Source organism: Pteropus alecto, unplaced genomic scaffold (assembly GCF_000325575.1).
Source record: "Pteropus alecto unplaced genomic scaffold, ASM32557v1 scaffold79, whole genome shotgun sequence".
Taxonomy (NCBI): domain Eukaryota; kingdom Metazoa; phylum Chordata; class Mammalia; order Chiroptera; family Pteropodidae; genus Pteropus; species Pteropus alecto.
The window spans coordinates 17,717,783-17,734,383 of NW_006494612.1; the positions used below are offsets into that span (position 1 = coordinate 17,717,783).

Below are 16,601 nucleotides of genomic sequence, written 5' to 3' on the forward strand. Positions count from 1 at the left end.
CTTGTATAATCAATCATTGCAAGTCTGTCAGCAAGTACGAGGCCATCCTCTCCTGTCAATTCAATGGAGCAGACAATTTGAGTAAGGGAAGAAGTATAGCACAGTCAAACATAGCTATCAACACTTCTTTTTCTGTCTCAGAAGAACAAAATTCTGAGACAAGTTCTTGGAGCAAAAGGAAATTTATCCAAATGAAAATCAAATGACGAATGCCAAAAGGATATTCTTTCTTTGGAATTCTTTCAGTTCTTCAATTTAACCAGCTGGAATGAATTTTCAAGTAGCATTCTGTTCAGCCTTTTGAAATGAAGGACTTTCCTGTTAATTGGAAAGCTATATTTCATCAAAGATGAAGACAGTGCTCTTGGCTTAGTGATTCTCTTAAAGAGAGAGGGGGGTGAGGGGGGCATTTGGTAGGTAGTTACCATAAACAGATTCCAGAACATGTATTTCAAGTATGAAATACTGAACTGTGAGCCTACACATCTAACTAAAGAAAAATGGGGAAAATTCACACACCAGTATTATTCTAAGCTCTACACAAAAACTCATTATCACTGTGCTCCCTTGTGAGAGGAAAATGTAAGGGTAGAAAAACATCAGACAAAATTGTTAAGTTTCAGAATCAAATATTGACACAAGTGAGGTTTCTGTTTTTTTCTGTGGTAAATAAATTGGATAACTCATCAAATTTAAGCATTCTTTATTGTGTTACTTTAATATGTGTTATTGGCTGGGGTAGCATAATTGTTAACTCAGTTTAGAGCAAAAAAAAAAATTAAAGTTCACCAAAAAACAAATATTTTCAAAGCAATCTATACTTTAGACAGTACTTTCAACTTCTTTGTTAATTAGTGAAATATTAACAAAGTTGTTACATTTAAATTTTAAATTGACATAAAATTAGGCAGACTAATTTATTACAAAGAATGTGAAAAACATTTTTAAAAAATTATAATGAAGTACTAAAGATATAACTTTTTCCAGACTTCTTACAGAAATCACTCAATAGATGGTCTGGAATACAATTGTGTATTCTTCTTCAAAATAATTTTATAGGAAAACCTATCTATGATACTACTTACATACTTTAAGTTAGGCAGTATATGTATGATAGAAATGTCTACAGAGGCTATTTCACTGTTTTTTCTTAATATTTAAATTACTAAAATAGATTTTTTTAAAGGATGATATGAAAGAAATATTTGACGCAAGCATTTCATAGACCCGTCTATATTCTCTGCCTTGAGATGTGAGATGGTGGTCTATAGCAGCAGCCTGCTCGAGTCCAAGGTGGGCAATGAGGAAGGAAGCAAGGTAGAGTATGAATGTTCTGTAAAGATAAACACATCAATTCATTTTTGATATAGTCATAAATACTTTGAGAAGACTGCTCTAAACAGAAAATTTGGGGGATGACACTTGACAGTGCTACTAGACAGGTGTCAATGTTTTTTTTTTAAAAAGGAGAGTCAGCCATACTACTATCTAAATTGCTGAAGATTATGTTATAAATCCCCCTACTATAAGTTCATAAACAGTATATAAAACAATCAAAATACATATAGTCAATTTTTTTGGAGCAATAATATTCATTTTACAAACTAGTCATTTTTTGGCAAAAGTAATGAACAAAATTTGACTGGATTTAATGGGTGAAATTTATCATCATACCCTTTGACAGCAAGTAAATTCAGTTTTAACATACTTATCCAATAGATACAATTGTCTAAGACCCAAAATCTAGTTCAAAACACATTATGCAAACATGCTTAGATCCAGAAATTTTCAACATGTAAATTAATGTGTATAATTTAGTTTCTGAGAGTTTTGTAATCTAGCCTAATGTGGTGGATAGAATTTCAAAGTCAAATTAAGAGATTTTGAAAAAAAGAGAAAAAAGGAAACACTGAAATTACTAATTTCACATGAACTTTTAACCCAAAGAGGTTGATTCGAGAGAAATAAACCCACATAAAAGAATACAAAACTTTTTAAAATTTTCATAGCACATTTTAGCCGGGTTGACAGCTTTTTTTTTTTAATTGAAGTAACTAAGAATACTAAACTTAAAATAGTTATATAATATAAATTATAAAGCTGTATGTTTTAAAAATAGTATAAAATAAAATACAAGATATTGTTTACTTTTATAATGAATAAATTATAAACATTGCAAATAGTAAAAAATTGGGGGGTATTTTTTTCTCTTTGTTCCTTTAACTATTCTCTTAGCACATGATTTATAACAAGAAGACATTCTAGCATGAAATAGTCAATATCTTTAACAGTTTCTTTTGGACTCTAGTTAACAACCCTTTTGAATGCAAGGAGTCCAGGCTAGAGTTCTGGATAACAGAAGCAATGAGGTGGAATGGAATTACTTTGGGTGATAGGGCTGTGGAAACATCTGTCAAGATATAGAGCCAAAATTTAAAATTTTAGACCCTAAGTCTTCAGCGAGTAATGAAATTATTTAAACAACAGGCAAGAAAAAAATCTGTAAAGGCCTATTGACATAATCAATTCATAAGAAAAATATTTGATTTGGCAAAAACAGTTTATTATGCTAGAGTAGATTATAGATTTCTACAATTAAACATAGATTCTAAATATAGATTCTAAAAAATGTGATTCTTAATATTATGGTGTTTGTTATAAAATGAAATGATAGGACTGCATTCAAACCTCTGTGGGATTTAAACTCATACAATTTTTCTATCTCCTTTTTGGTATTAAATATAACAAAATATAAAAATCTCCAATAATTTTATTAGGATTTCAAAATGTAATGATGATAGTTTAAAGGTAATATAAAATTTCTAAATTAGAGATAAATTATATACTATAAAAAGTAGTTTTCAAATTATATATATAGTATATTCTATCTATATATTATTGAGGGAAGAATAGAAATACTGAAAAATAAATATACTTGTGGCAATAAAAAAAATAGACAAAAAAAAGAGAGAGAGTAAACAATGAAGTAATGAAATGGTGCTGACACAAAATGCTGTTCTGATGAGCAAGTTGCTCAGAAAACTCAAATTTCAAGAGGTTAAGTAGTTAAGTTCTAAATCTTAATTTTCGTAAAACCCCTCTGTTCAATAAGTTGGTAGTCCACACCTAGACACTTTCCTTGCCCTTTTTTTTTTTTAAACTCAGTAGCTTAAAAGTGAAATAAAACAAGGGTGCCATGTCACGTGGTGTTCTATCGAGACATAATGTGGAGACAGAAGAGTGTAATGGTTAAGAGCCCTTATTTTCCTCATCTGTTAAATGAGGGTTACTATTGAGATTGTAGACACAGCTCTCTTACTAAGAAGTATGCCTAGTGCAATTTAAGTGTTCATTAAATCTTCCTATTTTTAAAAATATATCACCCAAGTCATCTTCCTATTTTGAAAAATAGATCACCCGAGTCATCTTCACCTTGATTATTGCAACAGGTTACTATTGGGAATTTATGGGGAAAAAAGAGAAACTTGGCCTTGGTGACTTTCAGTTATTTTATTCACCACTGGGTCAGGCAGTCCTGTTTCTACATAGCCCACAGTTCAAAGGCCTTTACATATGTATCTACGCAGTAAATTATAATTGCTGAAGAAATTATACGGCAGCAATTTTCCCATCTTTGCAAATTTTCTCCAGTGATTTCCTAACTAAAAGGAACAAAAATTGAAATTTTCATCCTCTATACATAAATATCACATCCAACTCTAGATTAAAAAATTATCAGATTAACTGCATTTTCACATCTTCTGTGCTTTTTTTGAAGGTATAAAGCCATGGATTTCCTTCCTATTGAATTTTATTCCACACTCAATAGAGAAAAGACCTAGAAAAAATTTTTAATTTTTAATAGAATATTTATTTAATTGGTTCAAGTTGTAGATTCATTTTTAGCTTTTTGAGAAAGAGTATCTTAGTTTGTTTTAGAAGAGGAGCTACTTAAAGCTCAATGGCTCCCCTTAGTGGTGCCTTGAAAGAAATTCACCAAGCCGTTGTTTTTATAAAGACCTATGAACAGATGTTTCTAAACATCCAGAAAATTGTGAGCTGATATTCATAATTTGAGTAATTCTCAATAAATAAATTCTATTTGTGATTATAGAGAAGCACTTTTTATAAGCTCATTACATTTAAAAGGGTAATTGAGCATTTTTTTATAGTTTTTATTTTCACTTGGAACTTAAATATGCAATACATAATTTAGGAAAAATAATTCAGGATCATTTCCTTCTCTCTTTGTTCTTTTTTACATGTTTATTCTTTTTTAGTTAATATTTCTAGTTGAGCAGGTTTAAAAAAGACAATGAGCAACAAATTTTCCTTTTGTGTCTAGGTGTCTATTTCAAATATACCTAATTAGAAAAATTGCCTTGAAATTAGTAGACAGGAAGTCAAAAAATATATTATATCCCTTGGGGGAAAAATATAAGAAGTTATGAGAAACCATATGATATGAAATAAATTTTGAGAGTTTATGATTAAGAAAATTGGATCTTCTATTGATCTACACCTATGGTTCTTTAGTGTGGTTGCACATCAGAATAAATTGGGGTGAACTTGTGATTAACTACAGGTTCCTTGGCCCATCATAAGAACTAATGAATCACAATCTCCAGGGATGGGGCCTAAGAATATGCATTTCAACATCATCTATGCTTAGAAACAGGAGCAAATCTCCTTGGTCTGTAGAAAGCCTTAAAGGTGTTTATATAAATGAATCTATTTTTGTATTAATAGGAACTAATTTCAGAATCTCAAAAATGCCAATTACCCATTCAATTACATGACACTGGTTTGCAACAAAATCAAACAATATGTGGCTATATGGTCTGCACAGATACTAGTTACTCTGAAAAGTTAAGGCTCAAGAATAAATACCTGTCACTGCTTATACTCCCTCTATGGATTCTTATTACTTACAGAATTTTTTCTGAAATAGAAAATAATATTATATGTCAAAATAATCTATTGGTCTTTTCTAAACTACTCATAGACACATCCAAATTCTGCCTTGCTCTCAGATTCTGATATATGCCTTTCTCCAGTTTTTAGTACCAAAGGTCTTTAGGACAAACTCCTAACATGGCAATCAAGCCCTGTATATTATTCTAGCTTCTCTGGGTAATATCCTATATATAGACTCTGATCAAACCAAAGAAATCCACTTTCGGTTCCCCAGATTCATCATGCCCTTGCATGCCTTCATGCCATTAATATATCATTCACTGCCCCACATATCTTTCTTCTCTCATCAGCCTGGCAAACTCTTGCTCTTTCAGTAAGGCTCAGGTCAAACATCTTCCCATCTGGGGAGTCTTTTTCAGTTTCCATTGCCAGAGTCCAGTGCTTTCCTTTCTATGCTCCCAGTAGGATGTTGTGCATACTTCTATTTTAACATTAGCTTGTGACTGTAATTATTCTGTCTGTCTCCATATCTCACTTGTATCCCCAGGTTTTAACACAATTTTTGGCATGGAGTAGACTTAATTCATGTTTATGTAATGAGTTATTAACAGTTGTTTTCATTTCTCCCATGATTAATGTGTACCAGGCACTATGCTAAGTGCTTTAGGAGCATTTGTATATTCTTACAGAGTTTAACATGTAGCATTGATTGTCCACATTTTAACTATCAGAAAATTAATCCTGAGAGATAATGACAATTTACCAAAAGCCACACAGCTAGTTAGTGACAGACCTAGAATTTGAACACCAAGTTTTTCTAACTCTAAAGACAGTGTTCTTAAACATTACACCATAGTGCTTCCCTACAAGGGCTCAGATTATACTTCATTGCTAATGACAATTTCCCTTTAATGGTCTCTATCCAAACACCACATTCATAGCTGGAACATTAAGGGAAGATGAACATTCTTTTAATCATAAGAATGCTCTACAGCCCAAATCTGGGGCACGCGTGCACACACACACATAATCAGTGAATGACAGCACAGAGGCATATATGTAAGGTCATGATAACTGGGATGCTTAGTTTACAAAATTATCCAAAAAAGTATAAAAATAACTATTGACCACATCAATGAAAAAGTCACCAGAATAGGAAAAAAAAGTCCCTTTTAATGAAAACCTTGCAAAATTTCCCAAGTTACACGTGATTTTTAATGGACTACAGCCATTCTCCTGCATTTCTATTTTATTTCTTGGACAAGAGGAAAATATATTATTTATGCAAAAGAGTAGTTAGCATTTCCAACCACTAACACATGGCCTGTAAAAAATAATAATCCCATTTTTCTATTGTGCAATAGCCCTCTGTTGGGCAACAACAATGTACAATGTGCTAGTTTCCTGTTACTTTGCTAGAGCATCCCCTTTCACTCACCGCCCAGACTAAATAGCTATTCCTGGGATAAAACTATAATGCTAAGTTTCAAGCTACTTCCCAAAATGTTTCTGCCTGTCTTAAAAAACAATTATATCAGTTTGCTAATAAGCAGAAATTCTCTGTAAGTTAAGTATGTTGTCACATATGGCTGAAAAACATATAAATCAATCTGTGACCAAGAAAGAAACAATATATTCCTTAAGTGTCCAAAACATTATGGTTGGAATCACAGCTGTAAGATGTTGGACCATCATCAAGAGAACAATGTCAAACACTGAACTTTTGGATGATTTCCATAAAAATAACATTTTGTTTGGGGTCAGTAGTTTTTTTTTTTTTGGTTTTTTTTTTTTTTAATGAAACTTTGGAATGATTTTTACTGACAATTTTTTTTAGAGTTGAACTTGAACATCTCCAAAATGCTCCTCAAAATGGAAATATTATGTAATCTAACATCTACAGTCATGTCCTTCTGAAAATCAAGCACATACCATGAAAACTGTCATTTCTCTCTTTCAGTTTGTGTGCCTTTATGAAAATTAAATTATTCTGCATATTCAGGAAGGTAAATTTATTCTAGTTTTCTCTGCTTCGTTACCAGGTACAAGTCAACACTTCAACTGTATAGTAATTACAGCCAGTATTTGAGGGCAGGGAGGGACAAAGCAAAACAAAACATGGATTTCGTCAGTAGGAATCTTATTAACCCAGCAATATTCTTTAAAGTAGAAAGAAAAATGGCACTGGTGAAACAGTGCACAACTAGTTTAGCCCTAGACATAATAGTAGGCTCTAATATTTTTTTGTTCATCTCTACATATCCACAACAATTTGATATTTGCTTTATAGTGGTCTGAATTCTCATTTTTGTTAACTGTACTTTTAGAGTCCAGAATTTGGAGATGTGTTATGTTGAGTCCAACAAAGCAGGTTTTCATAAAGTTACTGGAAGGTTTTGTAAACACAGTCTCAGACAAAGCTAGTTGTGACAAAATATCATTAATCCAAGGAGACCGTATTGGCTGAGTACACGTATGCACTATTAATAATATTGCTCCCTGGGATTCTGTAACCAGAGCTCAAGAAAAGGAAAGCCAAACCACTGAATTCAATATTTGCAGCCTATTTCAGGATGTGAAAATATTTTGGTTCTCTCATGCAAATAATTTCTCCAAAATACTTTTGTCCAAAGTGGCTTTTTGGAGACAGAGACTAATATCAATTTTTTACATGGTTTAGTAGGTGGGGATACAAATTATCAGAATTTGTTCCACATCAAGGAATTGTTGGTTCCTAGTTTTCACTTATTATGATATTGATTTAAATCAGTAATTACTCATTGGGGTATCTGTATTAATGGATGTTACTGAAACCATGCTTTTAGAAATTATTTTACACTGGTCATAGTATATCTAAAATGTTGAGATAACAATAAAACATCCAGTTAATTCACTTTTAGAAATAAATAAAAACTATCCATCCCATTTGGTGCCGGGCTCGTGCACTTTGATCAATTATTCTCTTCCTCTAAAATTCTCAGAGTTCTCCAGTGCCAACAGAATGAAATTCAGTTCTTCCCCCTGCCTCCAATCTACCTTGCAATATGCCTTCTCACATAAAAAACCTTAATGTTGTGTTGTTACACTTTGTAAAATGCCTCATGGTGCAAATCTAAATTAAAATCTCTGCTTCGAACACAGTTTAATGTCTCCATGGAATCCTGTATATGTGCAATAATTATCTACTGATTTGATTAATAGAGACATAAAGTCCTTGCCCTAATAGCTTCTACCATGGAGTTATTGATAGCCACTGCCACACCTGCATGTAGAGACATTGCAATGGAAATTAATTTCAACATATAAATATTTGTGTTAAATTAACGTACATACAGTTATCCTGATATTATTCCTCGTGAACCATTATTTGTAAATGTGTTATGCAAATCGATTCTTTTCTAGTACATGGTAAGCAGACATATCTGCAAATGGCAAATATGTAACTGCTACTTGGAAAAATTAGAATACAAAATGGTACCTTAATAAGAGCCAGATAACATATACACATTAATAAATTCTTATGTGGCAAGAAATCTATTCAAAACTTTCTAATAAATATCCTTAAATAACTATCATGTGAAATAGTTACAAAACATAACAATAGAACTCTATAGAATTCAGAACGATTATATATAAGTTGCTTCATTATATTTTGTATGAGTTTCACATTTATATTGCTTGAAATATAGTATGGACTTAATAAAGAGTACTTGAGTGAATGACAAATGGTAGATATTTGGTATTTATGGATATGGTATGCAACCTAAGAAAAATTTAATTCATTTTTATAAACTTAGAATAACCAAATAGAACATAATTTAATGTATTTTTTAAAGGTGCATCCTTTCATTTCAGGGAAAAAAGGAAGGGAGAGGAAAAGAAAAAAACTTAATAAAGAAGAAAATAAGGACGCAATACCCGATAACAAAGGTCTGGAACCCAGCAGAGAAACCCCAGAACAACGAGAAAACAAACAGCAGCAGAAGAAGCGGAAGGTCCAAGATAAACAGAAATCGGTATCCATCAGCACTGTACACTAGAGGGTCCCATGAGATTTTTGTAGACTCATGATGCTGCTATCTCAACCAGATGCCCAGGACAGATGCTCTAGCCATTAGGACCACAAATGGACAACGTGTCAGTTACTGCTCAGTCTAAACAACATTCCAAATAGTTGCTATATCTTCATGCAAGCTTAGTTAACAACACAGAGCCCAAAGTTCAAAGAAGGGATGCTTTTGAATGGTTATCTTACATGCTTCTGTGCATTTTTAAGAGACAAGAAATTTTGTACATAATTATCAATAGGCTATAAGATGTAACAACATAATGATGACATCTGGAGAAACAACACCTTTTCTCTATAAAAAATATTTTTTGAAGCTATTGTTTTAAGAAGCAAAAGATAGTTCTACAAATTCAAAGATACAATATCCCTTCAAAACAAATAAGAGATCAGAGGAGAGAAACATCTTTTAAAGGACAGTGTTGCTTTGTCCAGGAGATCTAGAGAGCGCTCAGTTATTAGGGCCTGGCATTTGGAATCATAAGAATTATCACCACAGAAACAACTGTTTTAAGATCGGTTCTATTTGCCCTCATCCTGTCTTTCTGCAAGAAGCATGAGAGTGCATATAGGGTTAAATATACTGTATGGGAGAAAGGTAAAATATGGAAGAAACCATAGAATTGGAGATAACTTTTGTGCTTTACAAAACTGTGAAGGGTTGTGATTACCTGGAACAGGTCTCCAATCTATGTCAGCACTGTGTGGTTCCGTCTCTGCTACCCCTTGGGTTATATAAGTCTGTAAACATGTACCTGTAATTTACTTCCAAAACCAAAATTGTACTTATTAGAAGAAAATTCTGATTTCATAGAAAACAAAAAACAGAGCAAGGAGAATATAACATGTTTGCAAAGTCATGTGTTTTCTTTCTCAACAAGGGGAAAAGAATTTTATTACCTGCTTAATGGTCCACCTGGAACTAAAAGGGATGCTACTTTCTAACAAGGTGTATCTAGTAGAGGAGACAGCCACCACAATAAATATATTTGTTGATAGTTTTTAATGTTTTGTTCATTTTGTTTTATTGTTTGTTTTTTTTGTTTGTTTTGAAAATTGTTACTCTTAAGAGACTTATGAACTAGAAAAGAAGATTTTGTATCCTATGTAATTCAGAACATATTACATTTTCCAATGTTTTCTTTTTGAATCCAACTTTGGATGCGAGCCGATTGAAATTTATTTATAGGATATTAGAAGATATTTATTCAACTATTTTTTTCTTATATGTCGGTTCCTCCTGCATCTTGAACATTTGGACTTTTCTTCTCCATATTTTCTCAGTCTGTAGTCTTCACTGGGGACTGAAGTCACCCTATCTGGAGGCCTTACCAGTGTTTCACACAGGGTACACCAGCCTAAGGCAAGAGAAGGAACCTCTGAGCATGCAGCACAGAATCTCATGACCTACCTTAACCTTCCTGTTGTAATGTCAGGATACCCAGCTCTGTCACCATGCTTCCTAGCCCTCTAAAGGTCACTGCTTTCTGAAGAACTTGCACTGAATTGGTCTTCTGGCTGCCTGTCCCCCTGGTCACTCTTTCTCTGACAACTGTACTGTTCATGTTGACTGATTGGCTTAATTCATTTTCCACTTCACTTTTGCTCTTCCAAAATCCAAAATTTTTGAATGGTGTATTCCTGTTTCTTACTCTGGTGTTTTCTTGTCTACATTAAATAAATGTTTCAACTAACTAGATCTATTCCCAATATATAAAAATTCTATTTTCAACCACAACTTATGTTACCAAGGATAAACAAATATTTTTCTGCAGAACTATGTTAGGTGGAAGGGTGTTCACATGTTCTAGATCTTTTGCTTGGTTTCAAACATCATCTTTGTCCTCAGTCTTATCTAGTGAAGCATAAGTGGCCAAAATAGTTTTGTGTGTTTTCCTGTGTTTATCATTGTCCTCATTCTTTCAACAAGCAATTACTAGGAAAGTCTATGCCTACATATCCAGTGCTGGAAAAAGGGTTAAATAAACCAGAACACAACAATTGTGCCACATGACTATCACATCTTCCCATGTGTTTCAACTCAAGACTTTTACCCTGTGGTCCTCCGGAAAATGATAGACCATCTAAATCCTTGATGCAGCACTTAAATAAAGGTAGAATTATGACAAAGGAAAAAAGAAATGAAAACTAACATTAATATTTATACATTGGTGAAACATAAACACAGACACAGGTAGCATCAATTTTAACTAATTTTTAATCCACATTTAATAGATCTTTAGGCACATGAAATCATTATGATCTTTATACCAGCAGCCCTCTCAACTTGGAGCAAAAATCTCCTGGTTAACTTCTGATCACAGAAGGCATTAACTTTCTGCTCCGATTCAGTCTCTAAGATCTGGTAAACTGTTGATGATAACAGATGGCTGATAAGTTCTTACTACAAAGGGAATTGAGAAAGAACAGCAACAAAAATCTGTCTATGTCTGATCCACACTTCTGCTCTGGTCTCTGCTTTATGACCAAGGGGAAGTCTGTTCTATCAGTAGAGTTAGGTTCCAGTCCCAGGTGTTAATCATTGGCAGATTACTTAATTGCTCTGGGTCCTTACTTCTTATATATGATATGAGAGAAGCATGAAATGACCACTGTAGTCCTAGTTAGGGGAGCATGTGACACTTCTGTTAGTTCACGATCCTGCTCCTACTGAGTCCTCATTAGTGATAGTGTCCTTTGGGTTCCACAACCCTGCATTTCCCACAAGTGGAAATGTATAGGCTCTTAAGAGTGTACAGATTAAACTCCTGCTCTGATATTATTAAAAGTTGTTTACACTAACAGTTACTAAAATACTGACATGAATAACATTGAGAAGGAAAGAAGAAATATATATGTATATGTATGGCTAATGTCAGGAACAGAGGCTGATTCCTATAAAGGGAGGCAGCAGAGAAAGTGGGAAATTCACTGTAGCTAACTAAAATTAGACAGCCTATGTTAACATCATCCCAGTTCCGTTATTTAACTGGTCATAACTTGTGAGAACTTGAGTGAGTTGTGTGGTCTGTCAGAGCCTCTATTTCTCATCTGCAAAAAGGAAGTAGAAACACCCATCTTGTAAGGTTGTTATGAGAATTGAAAGGTTAATCACTCATTATAATAATAATTATTCTGTACATAAATAAATATCAATTAAAAGTAATGACTAATTCTACAAGTCACACATAGAAATCGATTTAATTTCTTGATTAATGATATGTGATAATATTCATATAAGTGTACACATGTGATACTTTCAAGGAATAGTATATATGTGAGAATAATGGGAATGAAATGAATAATCGTAACTAAAATATAATTAATTATCAGTTTTACTTGGATCTTCATAAAATTAAGAAATTACTTATTCTTTAAAGTATGCATTTTTATAAGTAGCACGAATAGACACTCCATCTTTTCCATGGATATATTTTAATAGAAGAGGAACTGAATAGACTTTCTCAATATAACTGCTACTATTTTGGGGCAAATTAGGGGGAAAAGGCCTCTTTTAAAGCTAATTTGTTACTAATAGGGCATTACTTCTTATAATACTAATAAAGTTTTCTGGAAGCCAATATAAATCTATTCTCCACTGAAAGAATAAGATTAAATAAAGCCGGTGGTTGGATCAAATGAGACTTTTCTCATAGCAAGCAATAACATTTAATCCACTAAATGTATATTATTACCTTTATTATGTTTCTAGATTTACTAGGAAAAAAATGAAGAAAAATTGTCTATATCTCCTTTATGCTAGCCACTTACCTTTGACTAATTTATATTGAGTAATCATTCCAAAAGCCCCCTGAAAGCATTATTGATATTCCTGTTTTTAAAATGAGGAAATTGAAGCACAGAGAAGTACCCAAAGTCACACAGTTAGCAACTAATGATCCTGGAAGTCACTACCAGCTCTGAGTGACTATGAAGCCTACACTTTTCCCCACATTGTATCCCTTAAAATCACATTTATTTATAGTTCCGAGAATGTCCATGACACACATGATGGAAGTATTTTCTCATGATCTAAACTAGAACCTTATGAAGGAGAAGCTCGAGAAGTCAAATTTCCGAGAGCTCATCCCAGAATAAGACTTAACTCTACATCTCAGCTCACATATGACTGTGTATGTATGAGAAAGAGAGTGTGTGTGTAGGTGTGTGTGTGTGTGTGTGTGTGTGTGTGTGTGAGCTCCAGAGGGACTGTGGGATGGCTGGTGGGCAGTGGATGAGAAGAGGCAAGTATGCTTGAAGGGAAAAGGAAAAATGAGAATTATGTGCCATCAGAAAAAGACTAAAATTCAGACAGAAAGTGACAACAGTTTTGGCTCCTGAAAAAATGTCCTGGATTGCTCTAGCCCATTATGACTGTGGACTGACTCTCAATTCAGTTCTCTTTCAGTGTAAGCAGTATATTTGCCAACACTGCTATCTCTTCTTGGGTCCTTGTTCAGAATTGCAACAATACAGGAAGAAATATCAACAAATCTTTTCTATTGGAACTGCCAAAACAACTTTTTCAGATAATGTCTCACTTTCTTCCAGGTATTTCAGACATTCTTTATCAGTATTTTGCCACATACCTTTTCTTGCCCATTCTGCCTCGCAAGTAATTCAAAGAGTAACATGTGTACCATATAAACAGGATTTTTCAAAAGGAAAATTAAAAAAGGGAACGGAAGGGAACAGAGAAGAAAGTAAGCAAAAAATACTAACCACTTTTATTCATATTTGTTAAAATACAGTTATAAGAGAACCTCTACTAGTTGAAATATTCCATGAGCTGGAAAATTGGCAACATAATTTCAGAAGACAGAATTATATGACCATAAAATAGTATGATTGATAAACAGTTTGAAAAAAATCTTACACTTCTAGATCTACAGTTGTGTATAATGGAAAATGTTCAAAATGATGTTGAGACAATCCAAGATATTGAATCATCTACTAAAGATTAAGTTTTACTTTTAAAAATAGAGAATTGGCAAATGTATATTAGAATTGTCTTTAAACAAAGCTTAATAATAATTTTAATTACCAAAGTTTTCTAGCTATTTAAAGTTCAACTGATGTACTAGCTTTTATACTGCTAATATCAGTTACTATTTTAGATATCCCTATCGAATTTCTATCACAGGTAAATTTTAAGCAACAGGTATATTTTTCAATCAATTTAACAGCTCATTAAAAATTTTACGGTGGCATCTATGTTTATAATAAAATCTGAAATGATACATTTATAAGTGCTTTGAAATTGTAAAGCACAATAAATATATAAGCTACTATTGTTGCTAGCCATTCACTAACTACAGAAACAGGTTTCCTTTCCCCACTCCTCATACTGTTGACATCACTAAAAACTATTCTTAGAGGAAATTATCCATATCCTTCCCAAGAAGGAATTAATAAAAGCACTAATTTTTGAGGTGGCTGCAAATTTGAGAATGCAGCATGCAGCATTTGCTTCTAGCATGTTTTTCTGTAGCTGCTGGCACCGGAGCTACATCAAAGGTAGAGCAGGAGGCACCACTTCACTTTGTAAATTTCGTGGTGCCCAAACACAATCATATAAACTACTTTAAGTCTTGAATCTATACCAGAGACATTTTTGAGCCAGTTGATGCTAACAAGCATGCTCTCTCTCCTCAGATCATGCTCACTCTCTGTGGGTCCCACCTCCCAGGAGATAGGAAGTTTTGCAATAGCTCAGCTAACCATCTGGCCATGACAGTCTCAAGATTTGGAAGAAAAAGAAAACTGTGATCTTCAAAAGAAAGGGGCTCTTACTTTCATCCTTATAGCTAGTTAGTGACAACCATGTACTGCCGCTCCCCTAGAATGCTATGCCAAGAAAAAGAGAACAAAATAAAAAGCCACTCTACTAGCCTTGGGGCACTGGACCCTCCACGGTGGCAATGACAATCATTCAGGCTTTTGGCCTCTTTCCATGCTCTGGTCCTGTACTTTGTTTGTTTATGTTTTTTGGTCAGCTAGTTTGAGGGGAAAAAAAAAATACCTATTAATTTAAAAATTTATCTAAGAATAAATTGGAAAAGAAATAATTAGTAATTTCCTCTACTTTTAATATAATACCAAGGAAAACAAAGTATTTACACTTCTTAAAGCAGTATTTTAATAAAGCAAAACAAAAGAAATTTAGAAAAATAAAAATAAAAACACTTTGTATTTAACATCCAATAGATTTTCCTCATGTGGTAACTATTTAGAAGTAGGTCCCTTTTATCACTGAGTTTGCCCTTACTGATCTTTTTGCCCGTAGTAAAAAATGGTTATGATTCACTTTAGGAACACACCAAATGTTACAGGAAAATTGGTTTTAGTTTTATCCAAACCAGCAGCGGGAATAATTTATGATTCCAAAAAGACATAGACAAGCGGAGTCAATTTAGGAAAGTGAGTCATTTTCATGCAAATGAATTCTAGCTTTCTTGATTGCCATCTTAGTCTCCTTTAAAATGTTGGAGTTTTTAGAGTGGGAGGGGGGAAGAATGAATTATTGTGGTAAACCAATATTTCCGCTTGTTGACTGTAGAATATTTAAAGCACAGCTTAATACGCAACACGTGAAAAGGTCAAGACAATAGTGCTTAATTTGTATTTCCATATGATCCAATCAAATCCAGAATGGTATTATTTATAGAAAAAAAGGAGACCATTAGAATGTGCTGTTCTAGGTCTCCAGATTTTCCAAATTTATTATGAAAATTATCCTTTCCACAATATCAAAATAGAGTGTTTGGTCATAAACATTTCTGCATGCCTACGCAATTCAAAATTCGGAACCAGTATCAGTTTCCTTGCCTCTACCCTTTCCACCCTTGCCCCTCCCCCGCAAAAAAAAGTCAATTACATAATAATTAATAAAGACTAAACTGACAAAGAATAATAAAAGTTAATGACTTAAAGCAAAATGACTGGAGAAAAGCATCACTTATTTTAGTTTTAATATAGTCACTGTAGGAAATGAATATAAAACCAGTCAATAGAACTATTTCCTATCTGTCTGAGTCCGTTTGGGGCTGCTAGCACAAAATACCAGAGACTGGTATCTTATAGACAACACTTCTGGAGGCTGGAAGATCAAGGTACTGGCAGATTTGGTGCCTAGTGAGGGCCCACTTTTGCTTCATAGATGGCACTTGCTCACTGTGTCCTCACATAGCAGAAGAGGCTAGGAAGCTCTCTGGAGCCTCTTTAGTGAGTGCACTGATCCCAATTATGAGGACTTCACCCTCATGACTCAAGTACCTCCCCAAAGTTCTACCTCCTCATACTGTCACATTTGACATTAGAATTTCAACATATGAATTGGGCGTGTGGGGACACATTCAGACCATAGCACTATTCATTAATGGGGTATCATTTAAAGAAAGAAAGAAAGAAAGAAAGAAAGAAAGAAAGAAAGAAAGAAAGAGAGAAAGAAAGAAAGAGAGAAAGAAAGAAAGAGAGAAAGAAAGAAAGAGAGAAAGAAAGAAAGAGAGAAAGAAAGAAAGAGAGAAAGAAAGAAAGAGAGAAAGAAAGAAAGAGAGAAAGAAAGAAAGAGAGAAAGAAAGAAAGAGAGAAAGAAAGAAAGAGAGAAAGAAAGAAAGAG

At 33.4% G+C, this 16,601-nt stretch overlaps 1 protein-coding gene across 1 annotated transcript in view; it reads left to right on the forward strand.

Moving 5' to 3' along the window:
• The window catches only part of RSPO3 (R-spondin 3), a 76,025-nt gene extending 66,038 nt beyond the window's left edge, over window positions 1-9,987 (forward strand). The window contains exon 5 of the mRNA XM_006926149.2: window positions 8,773-9,987. Coding sequence (XP_006926211.1) covers window positions 8,773-8,957 — 185 coding nt within the window. The 3' untranslated portion in view covers window positions 8,958-9,987. The remainder of the gene's footprint in view (window positions 1-8,772) is intronic.
• Window positions 9,988-16,601: the final 6,614 nt, after the last annotated feature.